The sequence below is a fragment of the Hippoglossus stenolepis genome, chromosome 20 (assembly GCF_022539355.2).
Source record: "Hippoglossus stenolepis isolate QCI-W04-F060 chromosome 20, HSTE1.2, whole genome shotgun sequence".
NCBI classification, from domain to species: Eukaryota; Metazoa; Chordata; class Actinopteri; order Pleuronectiformes; family Pleuronectidae; genus Hippoglossus; species Hippoglossus stenolepis.
The window spans coordinates 18,062,773-18,079,578 of record NC_061502.1 but is presented as its reverse complement, the minus strand read 5'-3'; the positions used below and the strand labels follow the sequence as shown (position 1 = coordinate 18,079,578).

At 42.3% G+C, this 16,806-nt stretch overlaps 1 protein-coding gene and 5 non-coding genes across 6 annotated transcripts; all 6 read right to left on the bottom strand.

Moving 5' to 3' along the window:
* Positions 1-882: 882 nt before the first annotated feature.
* Positions 883-955, bottom strand: trnaa-agc. Its single transcript has one exon. It is a non-coding gene; the product is annotated as a tRNA-Ala (tRNA).
* Positions 956-1,292: 337 nt separating this feature from the next.
* trnaa-agc lies at positions 1,293-1,365 on the bottom strand. Its single transcript has one exon. It is a non-coding gene; the product is annotated as a tRNA-Ala (tRNA).
* Positions 1,366-1,798: 433 nt separating this feature from the next.
* Positions 1,799-1,871, bottom strand: trnaa-agc. Its single transcript has one exon. It is a non-coding gene; the product is annotated as a tRNA-Ala (tRNA).
* Positions 1,872-2,581: 710 nt separating this feature from the next.
* trnay-gua lies at positions 2,582-2,670 on the bottom strand. Its single transcript is given in 2 exon segments — positions 2,582-2,617; positions 2,634-2,670. It is a non-coding gene; the product is annotated as a tRNA-Tyr (tRNA).
* Positions 2,671-3,746: 1,076 nt separating this feature from the next.
* On the bottom strand, positions 3,747-3,834 carry trnay-gua. Its single transcript is given in 2 exon segments — positions 3,747-3,782; positions 3,798-3,834. It is a non-coding gene; the product is annotated as a tRNA-Tyr (tRNA).
* A 1,501-nt stretch (positions 3,835-5,335) lies between these two features.
* LOC118099282 (transmembrane protein 214) lies at positions 5,336-16,293 on the bottom strand. The gene is given in 15 exon segments (XM_047338200.1): positions 5,336-6,597; positions 7,354-7,477; positions 7,983-8,078; positions 8,282-8,326; positions 8,534-8,573; positions 8,576-8,621; positions 8,830-9,020; positions 9,336-9,395; positions 9,553-9,636; positions 10,540-10,645; positions 10,813-10,895; positions 11,107-11,241; positions 11,393-11,543; positions 11,965-12,158; positions 15,984-16,293. Coding segments are annotated over 15 exon segments (1,713 nt in total). The 5' UTR covers positions 16,159-16,293; the 3' UTR covers positions 5,336-6,414.
* Between the last annotated feature and the right edge of the window lie 513 nt (positions 16,294-16,806).

The following is a 16,806-nucleotide window of genomic DNA, read 5'->3' as shown; positions in this document are numbered from 1 at the left end:
TACAACTTATTGATGTGTAAATATTTTGGATATAGTACAGACCTCCAATACATGAATATAAGAATGAAAGTACAACCATTGCAACGTATTAGCAAGAAAATACCATGTGCGTTGTTTGTCACCAAATGCGTTCAACGAAACATCTGGATGAAAACAGTTGCTGGAGGATGCGGGCATCGATCCCGCTACTTCTCGCATGCTAAGCGAGCGCTCTACCATTTGAGCTAATCCCCCGTGTTGCTAACCATTGTGTGACGTCATGTCATCCAGAATTCTATAAAGGATTTTTTAAAGTGGTGGATATTACTTTGATCCTCATTCAAAAATCTGATTTACAAAAAACTAACAGAAACAATATTTTTCTTGTTTCAGAGCTGAACAGGTTGTAAATATTGAATAATATTCTGCATGAAATCAAGATATGACTATTATTCATAGAGAAAGAAGCTTAAAGTCATATTAATTTCATAAAGAACCCTTTAAAGGAATTACGGATCCAAAGCTTGGAAATCAGCAGTTCGGGAAATGTCAGGAGGGCTGTGAAATGAATTCCGAGCGAAAGGGAAAGAAAAACTACTTTGGTGGATGCTGGCACAGTGACAAGGTTCCTCAATCCTCGCAAAGGAATTTAAAGATTGTAAGTAAATCAATAAACGTATTCGCAGGTACATTGATGTGCGAGATATTGTTTTTGTTTTTAGACTTTGTTCATAAATTCATCTTTTTATTGCAGGGCACGTTGGCAAACTGTCTTTGACTAGAATGTCTGACAGGAGAGTAACCTTGTATCACAGTTTAAATGACAGAAGCAGTTTCTTCCTCCTTGTGTTAGTTATGACGTGTTTGGTGGAGAAGAATGATGCAGAGTAAATGAAAAGGATCTGGAGGATGCGGGCATCGATCCCGCTACTTCTCGCATGCTAAGCGAGCGCTCTACCATCTGAGCTAATCCCCCGTGTTGGTGTTGCTTGTGTGACGTCACTTTACTGACAATTCCATAAAGGACTTTTAAAAGTAGGGGGATAATATTTTTGATCCCTGTTAAACTTCCAGATTTACCAAAAACTGTAACAGACACAGAAAGTTTTACACCTTATAATAAGGTCATCTTCATTCACAGCTTGTTTTAGTTAGAGATGTTCTTCTCTCCACACAAAAACACAGGAACTACGGAAGTAAAGAAGTGAATCAGAAGAATTAAAACATGGATCTGGTGAAACTGGGTCTTGTAAAATCCAGGAGTTGGTGAAATAAGACCCGAGCGAAATACAAATACAAATAAAACAAAAGACTGGAGGATGCGGGCATCGATCCCGCTACTTCTCGCATGCTAAGCGAGCGCTCTACCATCTGAGCTAATCCCCCGTGTGCATCCTGTTTGTGTGACGTCATTTTAGTCAAAATTCCATAAAGGACTTTTAAAAGTAGGGGGATAATATTTTCATCCCTGTTAAACTTCCAGATTTACAAAGAACTGTAACAGACACAGAAAGTTTTACACCTTAGATTCAGACACTGAGAAATACTTTTCAACAACACATTTCATAAAGAACCCTTTTCTTGAATTAGTTTAAACGTATTAATGTTGCTCTACTCGACAGACTTCTGAAATGTGTGCGTGTCATCTTCATTCACAGCTTGTTTTAGTTAGAGATTCTCTTGTTACCACACGAAACACAGGAACTTACAGAAGTAAAGAAGTGAATCAGGAGAATGAAAACATGGATCTGGTGAAACTGGGTCCAGGAGTTGGTGAAATACGAAAGAAAAATAAAAAATAATAACAAAAAACAAAAAGTGGAGGATGCGGGCATCGATCCCGCTACTTCTCGCATGCTAAGCGAGCGCTCTACCATCTGAGCTAATCCCCCAGTATACCGACGACGAGGCAGCTACGTAGTTTATACCTACACTCACAACAGCCCTCTGAAGCTCCACTTCAAAACCGCTGTTACAGGACAGATGTTTTTCTTGTGTCCGAACAGAAAATGATTTAAGGGGAAATATTACTGAGTAAACAGTGTGCTCTACACGTTTTCTCCTGTCTGGGGCGCCCCCTCGTGGTCATTCAGCAGCAGTAGTTTCAGAGGAGACGGTGTTCAGAGCTCCAGCTGCTTCTCCTGCTTCACGTGTTCTTTCAAAGTGTTGTTGTTGTTTTAAAGTCTCCTAATGGAACAGCAGCCTCATACATGTCTGTTGTTTACAGTTTGTAAGATCTATTGTAATCATTGTTTATTCATTCGTTCACAAACACTACTTTACAAACAGTGTCTTGTTTCATGGCTTTGGTTGTTATTGTTAAGCACCTTGAGCTGCAGGTTATGTATGAAAGGTGCTGTACATATAAAGTATATTATTATAATATTATTACATGTCTGGAATTTTGACCGTGTTGTTGTTTATACTTTGCTGAACAGAAACTGTGTAAATGTTCAATAACCAATCGTGTAAATGAATCCTTTAATTTGAGGACATGTTGGATCCGCCCAGCGAACCTCTCACATCCGGGGCTTTAGCCTCAAGTATCGACGAGTCTTCAAGGTTACGCGAGAAAAAAACCTCACACGTGACAAAAGCTTCCTCCTTCGAGCCGGATTTGAACCAGCGACCTAAGGATGTCTGACGTCATCAACCTACAGTCCTCCGCTCTACCAACTGAGCTATCGAAGGGGACGAACCCGGAGCCACCACTGGAGAGAGTTGGGTCAACCCGATCAGTTCGAGTGATTTGTACGTGTTTGTCTCTTCACGTCACTTCTAAAAGACCAATAAAGACACTTTAAAGACTCGGGACAACTTCACAGAAACAACCAAACTTTGTTCAACATTTTCAGTCAAAACTTTTGACCCGTTCCAGTTCTATAACCTGACCCCCCACCTCGTCTAGAGCCTGTGTATAGAGACTCGTCTACTGCCTTGTACGCGACTCTCTCTCTGCATGGCTCTGCTTCTGCAGGTGGTTTTCTGTGTTGTAGCGCCACCTGCTGCTCACTCAACAGCAGTGCTTACCGAGCCCGGAAACCGTGTGCACGAGACTTTTATTGACCAATCGTCAACAGCACGTGTATCGAACGTGTGCGGGTTTATTTACGTTGCTGCGAAGTTGTTCTGCGGTGACGTTACTGTTAGCATAGCATAGCTAGCATAGCTGTGAGGAGCGAACCTGGGATTCCAGGTGTTTTTAGATTGTTTCATCAGACGCATTTACAATATCAACTTTGGATTATTTTTGAGTTTGTTTGTTTCTTTTTCGTGAAGCACATTGTAGCCTTGTTAAGAAACGCGCTACACAAACAAAAGTTATTATTGTGTTTGTGTTTCCATTTGTCGGAGCTCTATAGTTATTTTTTTTTTTAGTTCGTGCTAAACGTGTAAGAAAAAACGTACTTGAGGACATTTTTACGTTATTTTAACGGAACAGTACTTTGGGCCTCAGTTTAGTCGAAGTTAGCCGAAGGCCGGGTTGCCAGGTCGTGCCGGACGGTCCATGAAGACTTTCCGCCTTTGTGAACACGGGGAGGTGAGTTGATTATGATTTAAAATGTGAATTATGAATCAAAGATAAGATTCGAGTGAGTTGCATGAAAGTGAATTAACTTCAGCAAAGGGACAAACAAAGTTTAATCGCGCGCCAACACCGATACAATAGCACCACGGCGCGGGGGAGGGGGGGGGGCGCGGACGTGGCAACCATGCGACGTGATAGTTACGTGTTTATGACGTAGGAAAGAAAAAAGGGAGATTCCTCCTTCGAGCCGGATTCGAACCAGCGACCTAAGGATGTCTGACGTCATAACCTACAGTCCTCCGCTCTACCAACTGAGCTATCGAAGGGGATGGAAACATACGACACCCAATATTCACTAAATACCATATGCAAGGAATTTTGGAAAACTTTCGTATTTCCGGGGATGTATTGTCCACCTGCTTCCACCAGGGGGCGCACGAGCACCGCGTGGCTGGATTAACATGTTACAAATGACCCCGCCCCCTTCATAACCCAACCACCACCTCCTGGTCGTCACTGGATCTCAGTGGTCAACCTGGTGTTTGATGGTTTTCTGAAGCTTTGCATTGGAAACACAAACAGTGACCGGGGTTGAAATCGTTATTATAAATCATTCACATTACAAAGTAAGACATGAATCGTTGCCATTCTTCCGTCCAAACATCCTCGCTAATGTTTTTTTTGTTTTTAATATATCTTAAATAAAGTCCTCTGTCTAACCTCACCGTTAAACAGAAAAACACAAAAACAGCAGCTCATTTCCATCTTACTGTTAAATTCGATTTTAAATATGAACTATATCTGAGGAGTGATAACACAAAACAGTGGCAGGGAAAACGTAACAATAGAAAACTAATTCTAGTGCTAAACATTTAAAAACCTGCAGTAGAAACGTATTATCTCGTCCCTGTAAGGTCCCTGTTGTCAGTTCAATCACTGACAACTGCCAGGTCCAATTACACCGAGGACCTGCTGCAGTTTTGAGTCTGGCTGTGAACAGACGGTGAGTGTTGGCTGCTCTGACTCTCAAATGAGTCGCTTAGTGTTTGGCTCAAACCTCCTGGATCTCTCTCAAGATCTCTTCCTTTCACTGTGAGTGGAAGTTTAACGACTGACCACGGCCGACGTCCCACTGAGTCAATATGTATCTGCGAGTCAACTGTGCTTTTGTTTCCTTATCAACACATCTGCACCTTTTTGTATGACTGATTTCTTGGGCACATGATGGGAATCCATGTGGTTACACTGTTAATGTGAATCTGATTTGAACAACTTCCACAGTCTGATACTGATACAATACAGCACCTGATACAATAAAGCTTATTCTCCCCTATACAGAGCAAGACATGATAAATTATGTTACATGTATTGTCTTTTTTTTTTTTTTTTATATACATGCAGCAACTTCCAGCATTGTTTGCCTGAATCACATCAATTACAACAATCAGCATCAATCTGTTTCAGACAGAATACCTGGTAACAGAAGCCACAGGCTGCTTTTGATTTACACTCAGTCTGTAAAACTTTTAAAAACTGTAATAAAAATGTAAAAAACATTGTATCACACGCCTGTTTAAAACTTTGCAGGTGCACAGAACTACATTTCCGGGGATGTATCGTCCACCTGCTTCCACCAGGGGGCGCACGAGCACCGCGTGGCTGGATTAACATGTAACTTTTTTCCTGTTTTGAAAATGCTTAGCATCCCCAAATGACCCCGCCCCCTTCATAACCCAACCACCACCTCCTGGTCGTCACTGGATCTCAGTGGTCAACGTGGTGTTTGATGATTTTCTGAAGCTTTGCATTAGAAACACAAACAGTGACTGGGGTTGAAATCTTTATTATAAATCATTCACATTACAAAGTAAGACATAAATTGCCATTTTTCCATCCAAACATCTCGTTAATGTTAGTGAATCGTCTCTTCTGGGGGGGGGCTCTTATTCTGAAGTTCTATGAGCGTAAGTGAGGATGTTGGCACGGGGTTAATTAAAGGAGAACAAGTGCATCGACACACACACACACACGGAATATCCTCAGCCTTCAAGTATGAGGACACAGTCGTCGCGCTGATTTCAGCTCAGGTGTCGAGCTGCTGATGAACAAAAAAAAAAAAAAACGAGAAACGGGACAGAAGAGGCAGCAAAGACAAAGATGTGCAAGACAAAAAGCCAGCGAGCAGGTTTTATTTTTCACACGGAGGAGACTCTTTCCTGTTTGGAGTCACGTTGTCGACTCCACATCTGGTGAGGCAGTCCATCCACCGGCAGATGTGAGCTCCTCACTGTGACAGGACAGTTCCTCGGACTTGATGACGGCTTCATTGAGCCCGACACAAACAATCATACAAGTGATCTGACTTCACAGTGAGCAGGAGGAGATGAAGTGGTCCTCAGAGTTTAGCTGATGAGGTCTTTGAGTCTGGAATATCTTTTTTGGGGGTGGGGGTCTTTTCCCTGCCCTTTAGCAAGTTTCTCTATTTTTCTTAATATATCTTTAAATAAAAACTGCTTATAAATCATCTACAAACCTACATCTTCTATAAATTACAATTTGTTAAAGCAACAGTTTATTTGCAGTAGAAAACTCAGAGAGAGAGAGAGAGAGAAGGAAAGAGCGAGAGAAGAGAGAGAAAGAGAGAGAGAGAGACGACCTCAGCGTCCAGCAGTGACAAAAAGGATCGGTAGAAAACAAACATCTATACAACAGCAAACTGATTTGATAAAATTTAGCCGAAACAAGAGACAGAAGACGGTTCCTGCTGCGTGAGCGCTGGTTTGGTCTGACCCCGCAGTGTCCGATGACAGCTTCAGAGAGGAGCCCGTGCACTGAGAGGCAGCCTTCTTGTGTTTTTTATTGTGTGTGTAAGTTTAGTCAGTATCTGTCGTCGTTGTTGTTGATGATCATGCTCTCGTCAGCAGCTCCTGAGCCCACGTCTTGACGGCGGAAGTCGTGTGTTGGAGCAGCTGCCACGTTGAATTGGCGAAGGTCACGGCGTGGCCCTGCAGACACGACACCGACACCTCACCGCTGGAAGAGAGAAACACAGGCAGGTGAGTTTCTGACAGGCGGTGCTTCATGTCAGAGTTTTAAATATAGCCAAATATAATCTTGGATTCATTTGCATTCACTATGGAAACAGACTCAGAGCAACATTACTTATAAATGAAGGCCAAACAAAACATAACTTCCATTCCCATCACTTATAAATGTACATGTAATTAATTAATTGTTAAATACATAGATGCATGTATTTCAAACAAACTATATAAATACTTAAAACTAAACTTCTCAGAAAAATATCTGTGCGATAAAAAAAAACTTAAATGACAGAAACCAACTTTAAGTATTTTGACTTTTTTTGTTTGGTCCATGTCCCATCCACTAACATGGAGGAGGTGGGGTTTATGACCTATACGCCAATGTATCGAGACATTTCACTTTTTGGCCAGTCGTCATGTTCTCTATTTATGTGATGCATGGTTTGTAATCTTTAGTAATCTGAGGTTTAGTTTGTGAAATGTAACATGCTGTCAAACAGGTCACCGGGGAATTTCAAATAAAGGTTAAAGCTCATGACTGACTTGTGGGACCCCTGGCATTGTCCACGCCGTTGTAGCAGCTTACATGAGGCCCAGAGCTGGCAGGATAGTTGTGATGGAGGGAGGAGCAGCAGCTCCCCACAGCACAACCAATCTGAATACACTGTCTGAGTGTTGGTGTAGACCTGAGCAAAGAAGAGAAGTTGATCAGCGAATGAAAAGACCAAATAATAAGTGACAGTTTTATGGTTGTTCATATTCACTTTATCCATTCTATGACCAGCGCGTTTTCTCTCTGACCCAGAGGACGAACTGTGGTGTGATCAGAGATGAAGATGGCTGCTGCTTGATTTCCATGGCCTGGGCTACCAGTGGCCTCAGACCCGTACACTCAGAGTAATATAAGGCGTTTGTCTCCATCCAGCTAGCAGAAAAGCCAAAAACACAAGTAAATCGTTGATTTTTCATGAACAGTTATGACAAAAGGTTTAAAGAAGGATTGTACCTGAAGCCCTGTTTGAATAGACTGTTACTTTCTGTCCAGGTCTGCTGAGACACTGTCGACTTGAATACGAGAGATACTTCGCTGAACTGTCGAAACACACACCAACCATCGCATGATTCCAGAACAAAAACAAAAACATAAAAAAAGTCCAGATCCAGACGGAAGTTCCGCCGAAGAAGAGACCGGTGGTCGAGATCTGACGCCATGCACGCAGCAGCCGAGCAGAACATGAAAGAAACCATGAGCAGCTTGAACCAGGGGAACCGACTATCAGCCAGATCTTCATTCGAGATTCCGGTGACAAAGCAAACAAGTGTTACTGTTTAATTCAGGAGTTTGGGCACCGTGAGGTTTAATCTCAGACAAATAAATAAATAAAACCGCCAAAAGTGCTCAGTGGCAATCAGCTTGCACCAGCGCCTACCTGATAAAAGGTTGTTGCACCTGAAGCTCCTGAGTCTCAGCGTCGCTCATCTCCCTACTGGTCACTCCGAACCACTGGATTGTTTCTTCAAGGTTCCTCCGTAGCTAAAGATGGTCAAATGACAAGACAGCCGCTAAGCACACCACGCATTTAAAAAAAGACAGCTATAAAAGATATTTCAGACCCAATTAGTCTTTTAGCCTTACATATTCGACAGAATTGATTCATGCAAGGTTTCCTCTGTATTTTCATTAACGCTGAGATTACTGAAAACCATCTGTGTAATGGTGGAGTCATACTTCGGGCAGGACTTTCCAGACTTCAATAAATGATTCAACAGCAGACTGGAGAAAGAAAAAAAGGAAAATCAGCCTCAAAATCTTAACTGCATCCTTGCGTGGCCCCATATATTCACTTCGGTGGAGTTTAGAACTGAAAACCAGATTTGAGTGTTTGTATTGCCATTTTCACACTTTAAAAAAAGAAAAGTTTAATTCAACCACTTATAAAATGTAGAAATGTTTAAAATCAGTGCAGTGTGTAGAACCCACCTGGACTGGTAAAGTGTTGTATAGAGCTGCTTCCACACTCAAGACTTTGTACGTCCACACACAAACACTCGGTCATACTGCTGAGCAGCTGCAAGGAGACAATCTTTTAAATGCCACAGTCCCAACAATACGCTCGTCTCACTCCAAGACAACAGTTAAATGGTGAGTTTATAGGTTGATAAAACCACATCCAACAAATAAAAGTGTCTTCTGTCTTTATTTCAGAAGGACCGACACTAAATCCTCAGGTTTTCTGTTGATGTTTTAGAGCCAGTAAGTACATGCGTGTGTCTTACCTCTCTCTTCATGTCGTCAGGACAGTGCGACGTGGCTCTGGAAAGAAAGGACGGCAGGTACTGGTGTAGCGTGCTCTCTGGTTTGGCTCCGAACGCGAGCACTTTGAGTCGAGGGTACAGACGCCTCAGCTGCTCCTGCAGACTGAACACAAACAAAATGGGGTTATTAGTTTTTGGGAGATAAAAAAACAACAACCCCAGAGTCATATGTGTTCAAACTCAAATTGTATGAAATGATCAGTTCTACAGTTTGTTTTGATGCAGAGATGATGAGCTTACAACTGTTTGGTTAATGTTCAAAAAAAAAAGGTATAAATGATCTTTCTCAGTGAACTCACCACTTCACGTGGTGATTCTCAACCACCCAGTTTCTACATCGACTTATTCCTAAACTGATCGTCATGTAATTGCATAAGGTCAGAAAGGAATGGATAATGACTGTGAAGCAGACTTTTACATTAGATTCCATTCACCTCATGACAGGCGTTCTTGGGAATAAGGCTAAACCAGTAGAGGAAAGAAGTCTTTAGGTCCCATGATGCCAAATATCCCAGGTTAAAGGAAGTCTAAAGAAGATGATCAACGAAAGGATTTGAGATTCAAGATCATGATCAGATTCATTTAAAATCATATTACATCCAGAAAAACATGTCAAAACAAATAAAAGAAGGTTTTTGTTAAAAACTGAAACACACAGTTCTCATATTCCTCCGCCAGACTTACAGGAGAAGCCTCGATCCAGATAGGCAATGGCATACGCAGACAAGGATTTCACTCCGAGCACAGGAAGCATGATGCCCAGCCACACTGAAACACACAGAGCAACACTTGATTCACCTTGTGCTGGTGGAGCAGTTAGTCTGGTATTAAACGACATCAACACTGGGCTCTTTCAGCCATCTCTAAAAAAAGAACAGCCCAGAGCAACAGCAACACATTGTGTATTTAAAAGAAACACGGTGACACAAAATAACTGAGTGATGAGAAGCGGAGCAGCATGACAGCCGCCCAGCAAGTCACTTTCAAACCTGGAAATACTCCGAGTCTCATGTTAAATGTACTAAATGTGCAATTTTGTGTTGAGAATTTAAATGAGATTATTTTTTCCTCCCAAATTACACAGGAAAACATTTAAGGTCAAGTTTGTATTATCTTCTCAGTCCAGTCAGTCTGAGGCTCAAACAGGAAACACTTCATTACTTTTTAAATTCCTGATGATGAGATTAGAGCGTTTTCACATTGTTAAACAGCCCGTCCTGGTGTTTTATAAGAGACAGACCGAAAGGGACTTTCCAAGGGCCAATCCTGATATTATAATATATAACAATATATATATATCGACTGATATGTGTCAAAGAAATGAAATTGAGGCTTGATATTTTACAGTTTTACCATATATAGCTATTGAACTGAGATAATAAACGTGAGGATAAATACACATTTTTCAATGTAAAGTATTTTAAAGTGTGTTGAAATTTGCTGCACAATCATTTACTACAAAACTGGACTTGCTCCATCAACCCCTAACCCAGACTTGCTGTGCTCACAGACAGTTGGGAAAGTGGGAGAAAGGACAGACCCGGAGCGGCAGTAAAGTTGTGAGAACAATGAAACACTGTGCTTACTCAACTCAAGGATGGTTTTTGTAGTTGCGTGATAATGTGTGTAATTTTTTTTAAAAGGGGGGGGCAGTGTATGACTGTTAGTTACCTCTTAGTCCCTGGCTGAGGTCATAAAATCCTGCTTGTCCCAGAGCCCACATGATAGTCAAACACTTCACTGGGCGATTCTGAACCGACCGCAGTAACTCCAAATACTGCAGAGGAAGGAAGAAAGGGGGGGGGAGAGAGAGAGTATTACAACATATTACTGCACAGTTATTGCAGAAGACAAATCATGCAGTACACTGGACAATGGAACTGAAATCACACACACAAAACACACACACACCAGTGCAGTGAAGCAGTCAACACACACACTTACCTCTGGCAGATTTTGGGTGGCTATTCTGGGTTTGTCCTTTAGAATTGCCTGGATGCAAACTCTGTAGCCATGAAGTGGTTCTCCTGAAGGGAGAAAAGCAATGTTCACTGTATATTCTGACCTTAAAAATCAAGATGCAACACTGATTTGAAACTACATCCTCCAGAAATCTCCTCATCTTTTCACTGAAAGTACTGAATCTACTCTGGAAATGACACTGACGATGCACAGAGCAAACGAAGAGGGATAACGTCCAAACCACTTCCAGCTCTTCGTGTAACCTCCTGTATTTACCTGACTGCCTGTCCAGCTCCCTGAGCATGGTGTAAACACAGTGGTCGAAGAAACCTGGCAGAACGTCGCTGCAGCGCTTGATGAGGCCTTTAATCACACCCCTCAGCTCCTTCCCTGTAAGGCAGTATGGGTAGTCTGAGGGGAGAAAAAAGGAGGATATGACATTACTACAAAAACCTTTCAATGTCAGGTTGTTGACAAATGGGCGAAGCAACTAAAAGGTCATATTGAAATTGCACTGTATTACTTTGCATATTTGGATCTTGATAAGATAAAAACAACCGACCGTGAGCGTAGCTGCTGTGAGTGGGCTCTGTCTCCGGCACAGTCAGATTGAGGTTGAGGTACCCGGCCAGGTCTTTGACCCAGACTGACGGGTTGTCTGGGAACAGAGTCTGACTGTGGGCCAGCTGCTGCTTCAGGTCCCCGACATCCAGCTGAAGAGAGAGAACAGCAGAGAAGAGCAGATAAGTCTCGTCTGTAGCCTCAGAAACAACACGTTCATTATGTGAAGATGAATCTGTGTCCCAGCATGTGATATTTTGCTCTAAAGTTGCCACAATGCTGCATTGTTTCTCGGTTTGTATGAGGAAATGCGCGGCTTTGAGGTTTTACAGAGACAATTATTCTACAGAGAAATCAGGAAAAATCTTACACTAATATTGAGGAAGATTTGTCATTATTGTGAATCTAAAATTTAGGGAGAAAAGTTGGAAATTCACACACAGAATCTTCAAATATTCCAAAATCTGTGACCATGATCAACTCTGTTTAAATTCTTGCTCTGGCCTTTAGATCGTCAACAAATGTCAGTGTCACATTCCTCAACAACAAATCCTGGGAATGTGCGTTACTCACAGCTTTGAAGGCCTCCTCCAGGCTCTTGTGCGTCGGAGGGGCGACCGTACTGCTGGAGTTTGATTTCTTGGGTGGTTTACTCGTTGAGGGCTTCTTGCTCGGAGGCTCGGCCGCTGGTGGAACCTGCTCCTTGTTCTGTTTCTTCACCATCTTCTCGAAGCATTCGTACACAGTCTCTGACAAAATCAGGGGTGCTGGAGGGAACAAGGCAGCGTTGGTTAGACACGCCTCTAGATCGCAAATATGAGGAAACTTTTTTTTTTTAAACTTCTTTGATCTTCTTCAACACTTTCCCCCAATCGACCCTGTGTCCTGGAAAACAAGTTAATCCATGGAAACCAAGGCATTCTCCTCCCTGGTTGCTCCATCTGCTCATATTCAGTGTGTTACTTATCCCTCCCTCCTCCCCTCACTTGTGGCTTGCATAATGAGCAGCTATTATTCAACTTTCATGCAACATTCATTTCAGTTCACAGAGGAATGAAGTTAAGCACCAGCTGTATCCAAAGTTTTCCCCCCTTGTGTGTTACTTATTAAGATCCTCGTGAAAACAAGCCACGTCCACTTCAGAGTCAAACCGTTCTGCTACCAAATTGAAGCTTTGGTGGCCAACGCAAATATTTCTGTTACAAGTTTCCCACCACTGGGTATTACAGCCCTGTTCAACATTCAATAATAAAACAACCACATTTTCAGTTGAAAAACTTCTGATAATCAAGTGTTCACATTAACTTTTATTATTTTATTCCCAGGATGTGAAAGAATTTAATTTACTGTCAACAAATCCGATGAAAAGACCAAAACCAGGATTGTGTTTCATAATTTTCTTACTTTCCTCCCCCTGTGGTCACAAATATATATTCATTAAAAATAAATAAACAAATAAAGAGCAAAAGATTTAAACGGCACCACCATGAGACAGTGACACTCAACACCAGGTGTTTCAGAGTAAGTTACTCCTAGAGCTTTAACCCAGATTCACCCTGGAAAGATATTTACAGTATTTAACTACCAGTGCACACGAGTGTTCAGACCCGCCCACAAACTTGAGTAGTTGCTGACAGGTCACCAGTTGCTCACCGATCATGCTGCTGAGAAACCCAAATCTATATGTGGTCGCTGTGGGAAAGGAGGAGTGGACACTAGTTCCATTTCCAAGAGCAGAAGCTGAGTTTGTAATAAATATCTGAATCATCTAAGCCCTACTGTGCCTTTAAAGACACGAGTACACGTTTGTTTACCTGAGCGCCTCTTACCGGTGTTTTGATCCCCATTAATGAGCATCTAACGAGATTAAGCTGCCACGAGGAGTAAACCGTCAACAAATGTTCCCCACAGTGAAAACTACACTTAACTGAGTGAGTTAACCCTTTGATACACACACACACAAAGAAAAAGGGAGCGATTTAGTAGCACTTATATGAAGCTTACTTATAGCACTTTGTAGTTTGGCTTTCTTGAAGAAAATTGTACTTTCTTGATTTTTCTTGTTCTGGGTTTGTACCCTCATGGTTGAATGCACTTATTGTGAGTCGCTTTGGATAAAAGCGTCAGCTAAATGAAATGTAATGTAACAAAACTTGAAATATAACACTATGTACTTAATAGACTGATTGATATGCATTTGAAAATGTGCTTTTGATTGTCTTTATCCAGAGTGTTAGTCTGGCTGGTCACAGTCATGTCAGACTTACAGTTGACAAACGTTGATGAAGAACAGGATGAGGAAAATGAGGAGGAAATTATTGGTCTTGATTCTAAGTCTGAAATCTCTGAGGACCTAGACTATGTTCTACAGGATCAAGCTGGAGTCTTGGAACCCAGCTCTCCTAAAGGAAGAAGGCTCCTTTGATGACAGTGACATCTCCTATGTCATCAAAAGGAGCCTTCTCCTTTTATTGAACCCTGCTCAAAAGGGTTAAATACATCACGCAGATTGATATCCATCTCCCCATTAATCTTTTTCAGTTATCCCAGTAAACACCAGCATAATATTTTATAACCCAAGTCATGCACGTCTCACATAACACGAGACAAATACTGGAAAAAAATCCATTAATGCATTGACTAGTGGAGAAACTTGCCCTGCTGCAGTCTGTCCTCTGTGTGTCTATATGTTTCTATAAGTGTCCTGACAGCTAATCTGTGGCTGGTGTCAGAATCCAGTTCACCCTGTAAGAGGGTTGTGTTGGGCAGTGTACAGCTCCTCAGATTACGCCCCCCCACACCACAAAGACCCTCAGCCAGTCGTTCACTCCTTCAATGCTCCAGGGATAGTTTGTTATGTTGTGAGCAGTAAATTGAGATTTCACACCCTAGTGCATCATTGACAGGAAGCGTTATTTAAAAAAAATAAACAAGGTTTTTTTTAAAGGCAATAGAATTCACACCAAATTGCAGGTGAGAAGTTAAGTCATTGGTCAACTCATGGTCTGACATCATCACTGTAAAGCCCAATAACTTGTTCAGACATGTCGGGTATCATCATATCAGCTGACTTACATATGACCTTCCAGATCCGGTGCAATACACTACAGCAAAGTCCACAGGGAACAAGAATATAGAAACCTTTATATACATCTTACTTGCTTTATAATTAGTATGAAGACAAACGTCTAGCCTCATCAATCAAAGCTCTGACTGGAACTAAATTAACATTAAATATCGGTAAAATTCATCTTTTTCTGTGTTTTGTTCTTTTAGAAAAGCTGTCGCACACATCCAGAGGAAAGTATTGTCCAGGTTACACGAGAAAAAGAAGAGAGAGAGAAGTGCATTTGTTTGGCATGAAACCTTGACGCCACCTCGACACAGACTTTGAACGGACTGATTCGCTGATAAATGTGGTGCACAAACAAATATCAGTGGCAGAGGGGCCTCTAATCTTTCCTCTCGCCGGTTATTTAAAGTAGCCGTCAGACCCGTGAAGAGTTGTCGAATGAATTCAATTTAAAAATCTGACTTTGGAAGAGGGTCCTCTCTTCAGGACAGTTTCAGTTCCTACTCATGTCAGCTGATATTCAGATTTGTGTGTTGTTTTTTTTAAAGCCAAATTGAATAAAATACAGTTTCAGCCTCAGAAATATTCCCAACTCTTCATGGTTTTACATCAAATTAAAGTTAATATCTTTGGGATTTGAGCTGCTGATTAGACATATAAAGATATGATCATGGACTCTGCGAATGGGATTTTTCACTGTGCTCTGATAATTATTTAAGCCTTAAACAATTAATCAAGGCTAAAACTGAATGCTTTAAAACAATAGTGCAAATAACAGATAGCTGAAGAACTAATCAAAACCTCAGAGGATAAGACAGTGAAGAGGCTGATAAGAAGTTTAAAGGGTTTTCCTTCGGTTCCACGAGGACGAATTCGCACAAACAGCTGCAGCAGTGTCACATCTGGATTTTACAATAACTAATATCTGTGATTGATTAATTGTCTCCCCCATCGGCTCCCGTGGGAAACAGTGAACTGTGCCCGTCTGGGTGCAGGTCTCCTCTCCAGCTGCAGGACCAGATGATTATAGTCTCATCCGACACATCAGCCTAATGCTAACTCATAAGTTTACATGGATCATAACGGGAGGGAGCCGCGTCCCTGTCATTTTAAAACGCGTTCCAGCTCCTCAGTGATGACGACGCCTCTGTTGACACCACTGCTAGCATGCTAACGGCTCGTGCTAGCCGAGCAGCTGCGACCCTGCTGCCCGGGATGTGGCGGCGGCACCCGGGGCCACGGAGAGTCCGTCACCCCCACCACCTCCTTTTTTCAAAATGACAGTTCGACCGGAGACCCTCGATAATGGCCGTTTAAGACGTGTCAGTGTGCAACGGAAGCAGGAAACGCTACGCGGGGATTGAGCTAGCTGGCTAACAGAGGCGTGAGGCTAAATGTGCGTCGCGACGTTATCAGGGTGAAAAAGAGGGAGCGGCACCCTCCAGCCGGTCCCCCCCGGGCTGAGGTGCATGGTGAGCGGGTAACGGAGCAGCGCTCGGCGGCCCCCCGGGTCACTTACGTCTGGAGGGCTGGTTGGACTCGCACAGGGCTTTCCTCCCCCCGCCGCCGCCGCTCTTCTTCTCGGTCGAGCTCTTCCCGGAGCTGCTGCTGCTGGTGCCGGTGCCGGTGCTGCTGTTCTTCTTCCCCTTCTTCACGACCTCCCATCTGCCCACTGAGCCGCTGTTGGACGCCATGTCTCCGGTGCCGGTGGCTGCTTGTCGCTGCTCGGTGGGGAACAGGGCGACGCTCCTTCACGGGCTCCGGTTCCTTTAAACGTCGGCGTGCCACGTCGCTCTGCCGGCGTGACGTCACGGTGACGCGCTGGCACCGTTAACCTCTCCGTCCTCTTAATTAAACACGTGGTCAAAAGCCCATTAAGCACAAATCGTTAAATACGTATTTTTAAATTGCGCTTATGAGAGTGTATTTCAATTTGTTTCTATTAATGATCAGTGACGGGAGACTTATCACGTGTCTAAAGCCATTTAAAAATGGCGTCTGCCTGAATATTTGTGGAAAGTAACTTTTATCTGTGCTCGATTGTTTGAATCATCGATTAATCTGCAAATTATTTTTTTCTATGAAATTTGATAAAACTCACAGCTACTATTTCTTGTGGCATTTTCAAAATGGCCCTAAGATTTTCCGTTTAAAATAACAAAAACGATTATTATCAATCTGTATTTTACTTGAATATTTCACTTGCACTAAATTCAAATTTGTATGTAAAAAAAAATGAACCTGTTAATAAATTAGTTGGTATTATCACAACTTAAGAGTGTATCTGTATAACAGACTATATTTGTTTTATTTACTGTATTACGCGCTCTATTTGTGCAATA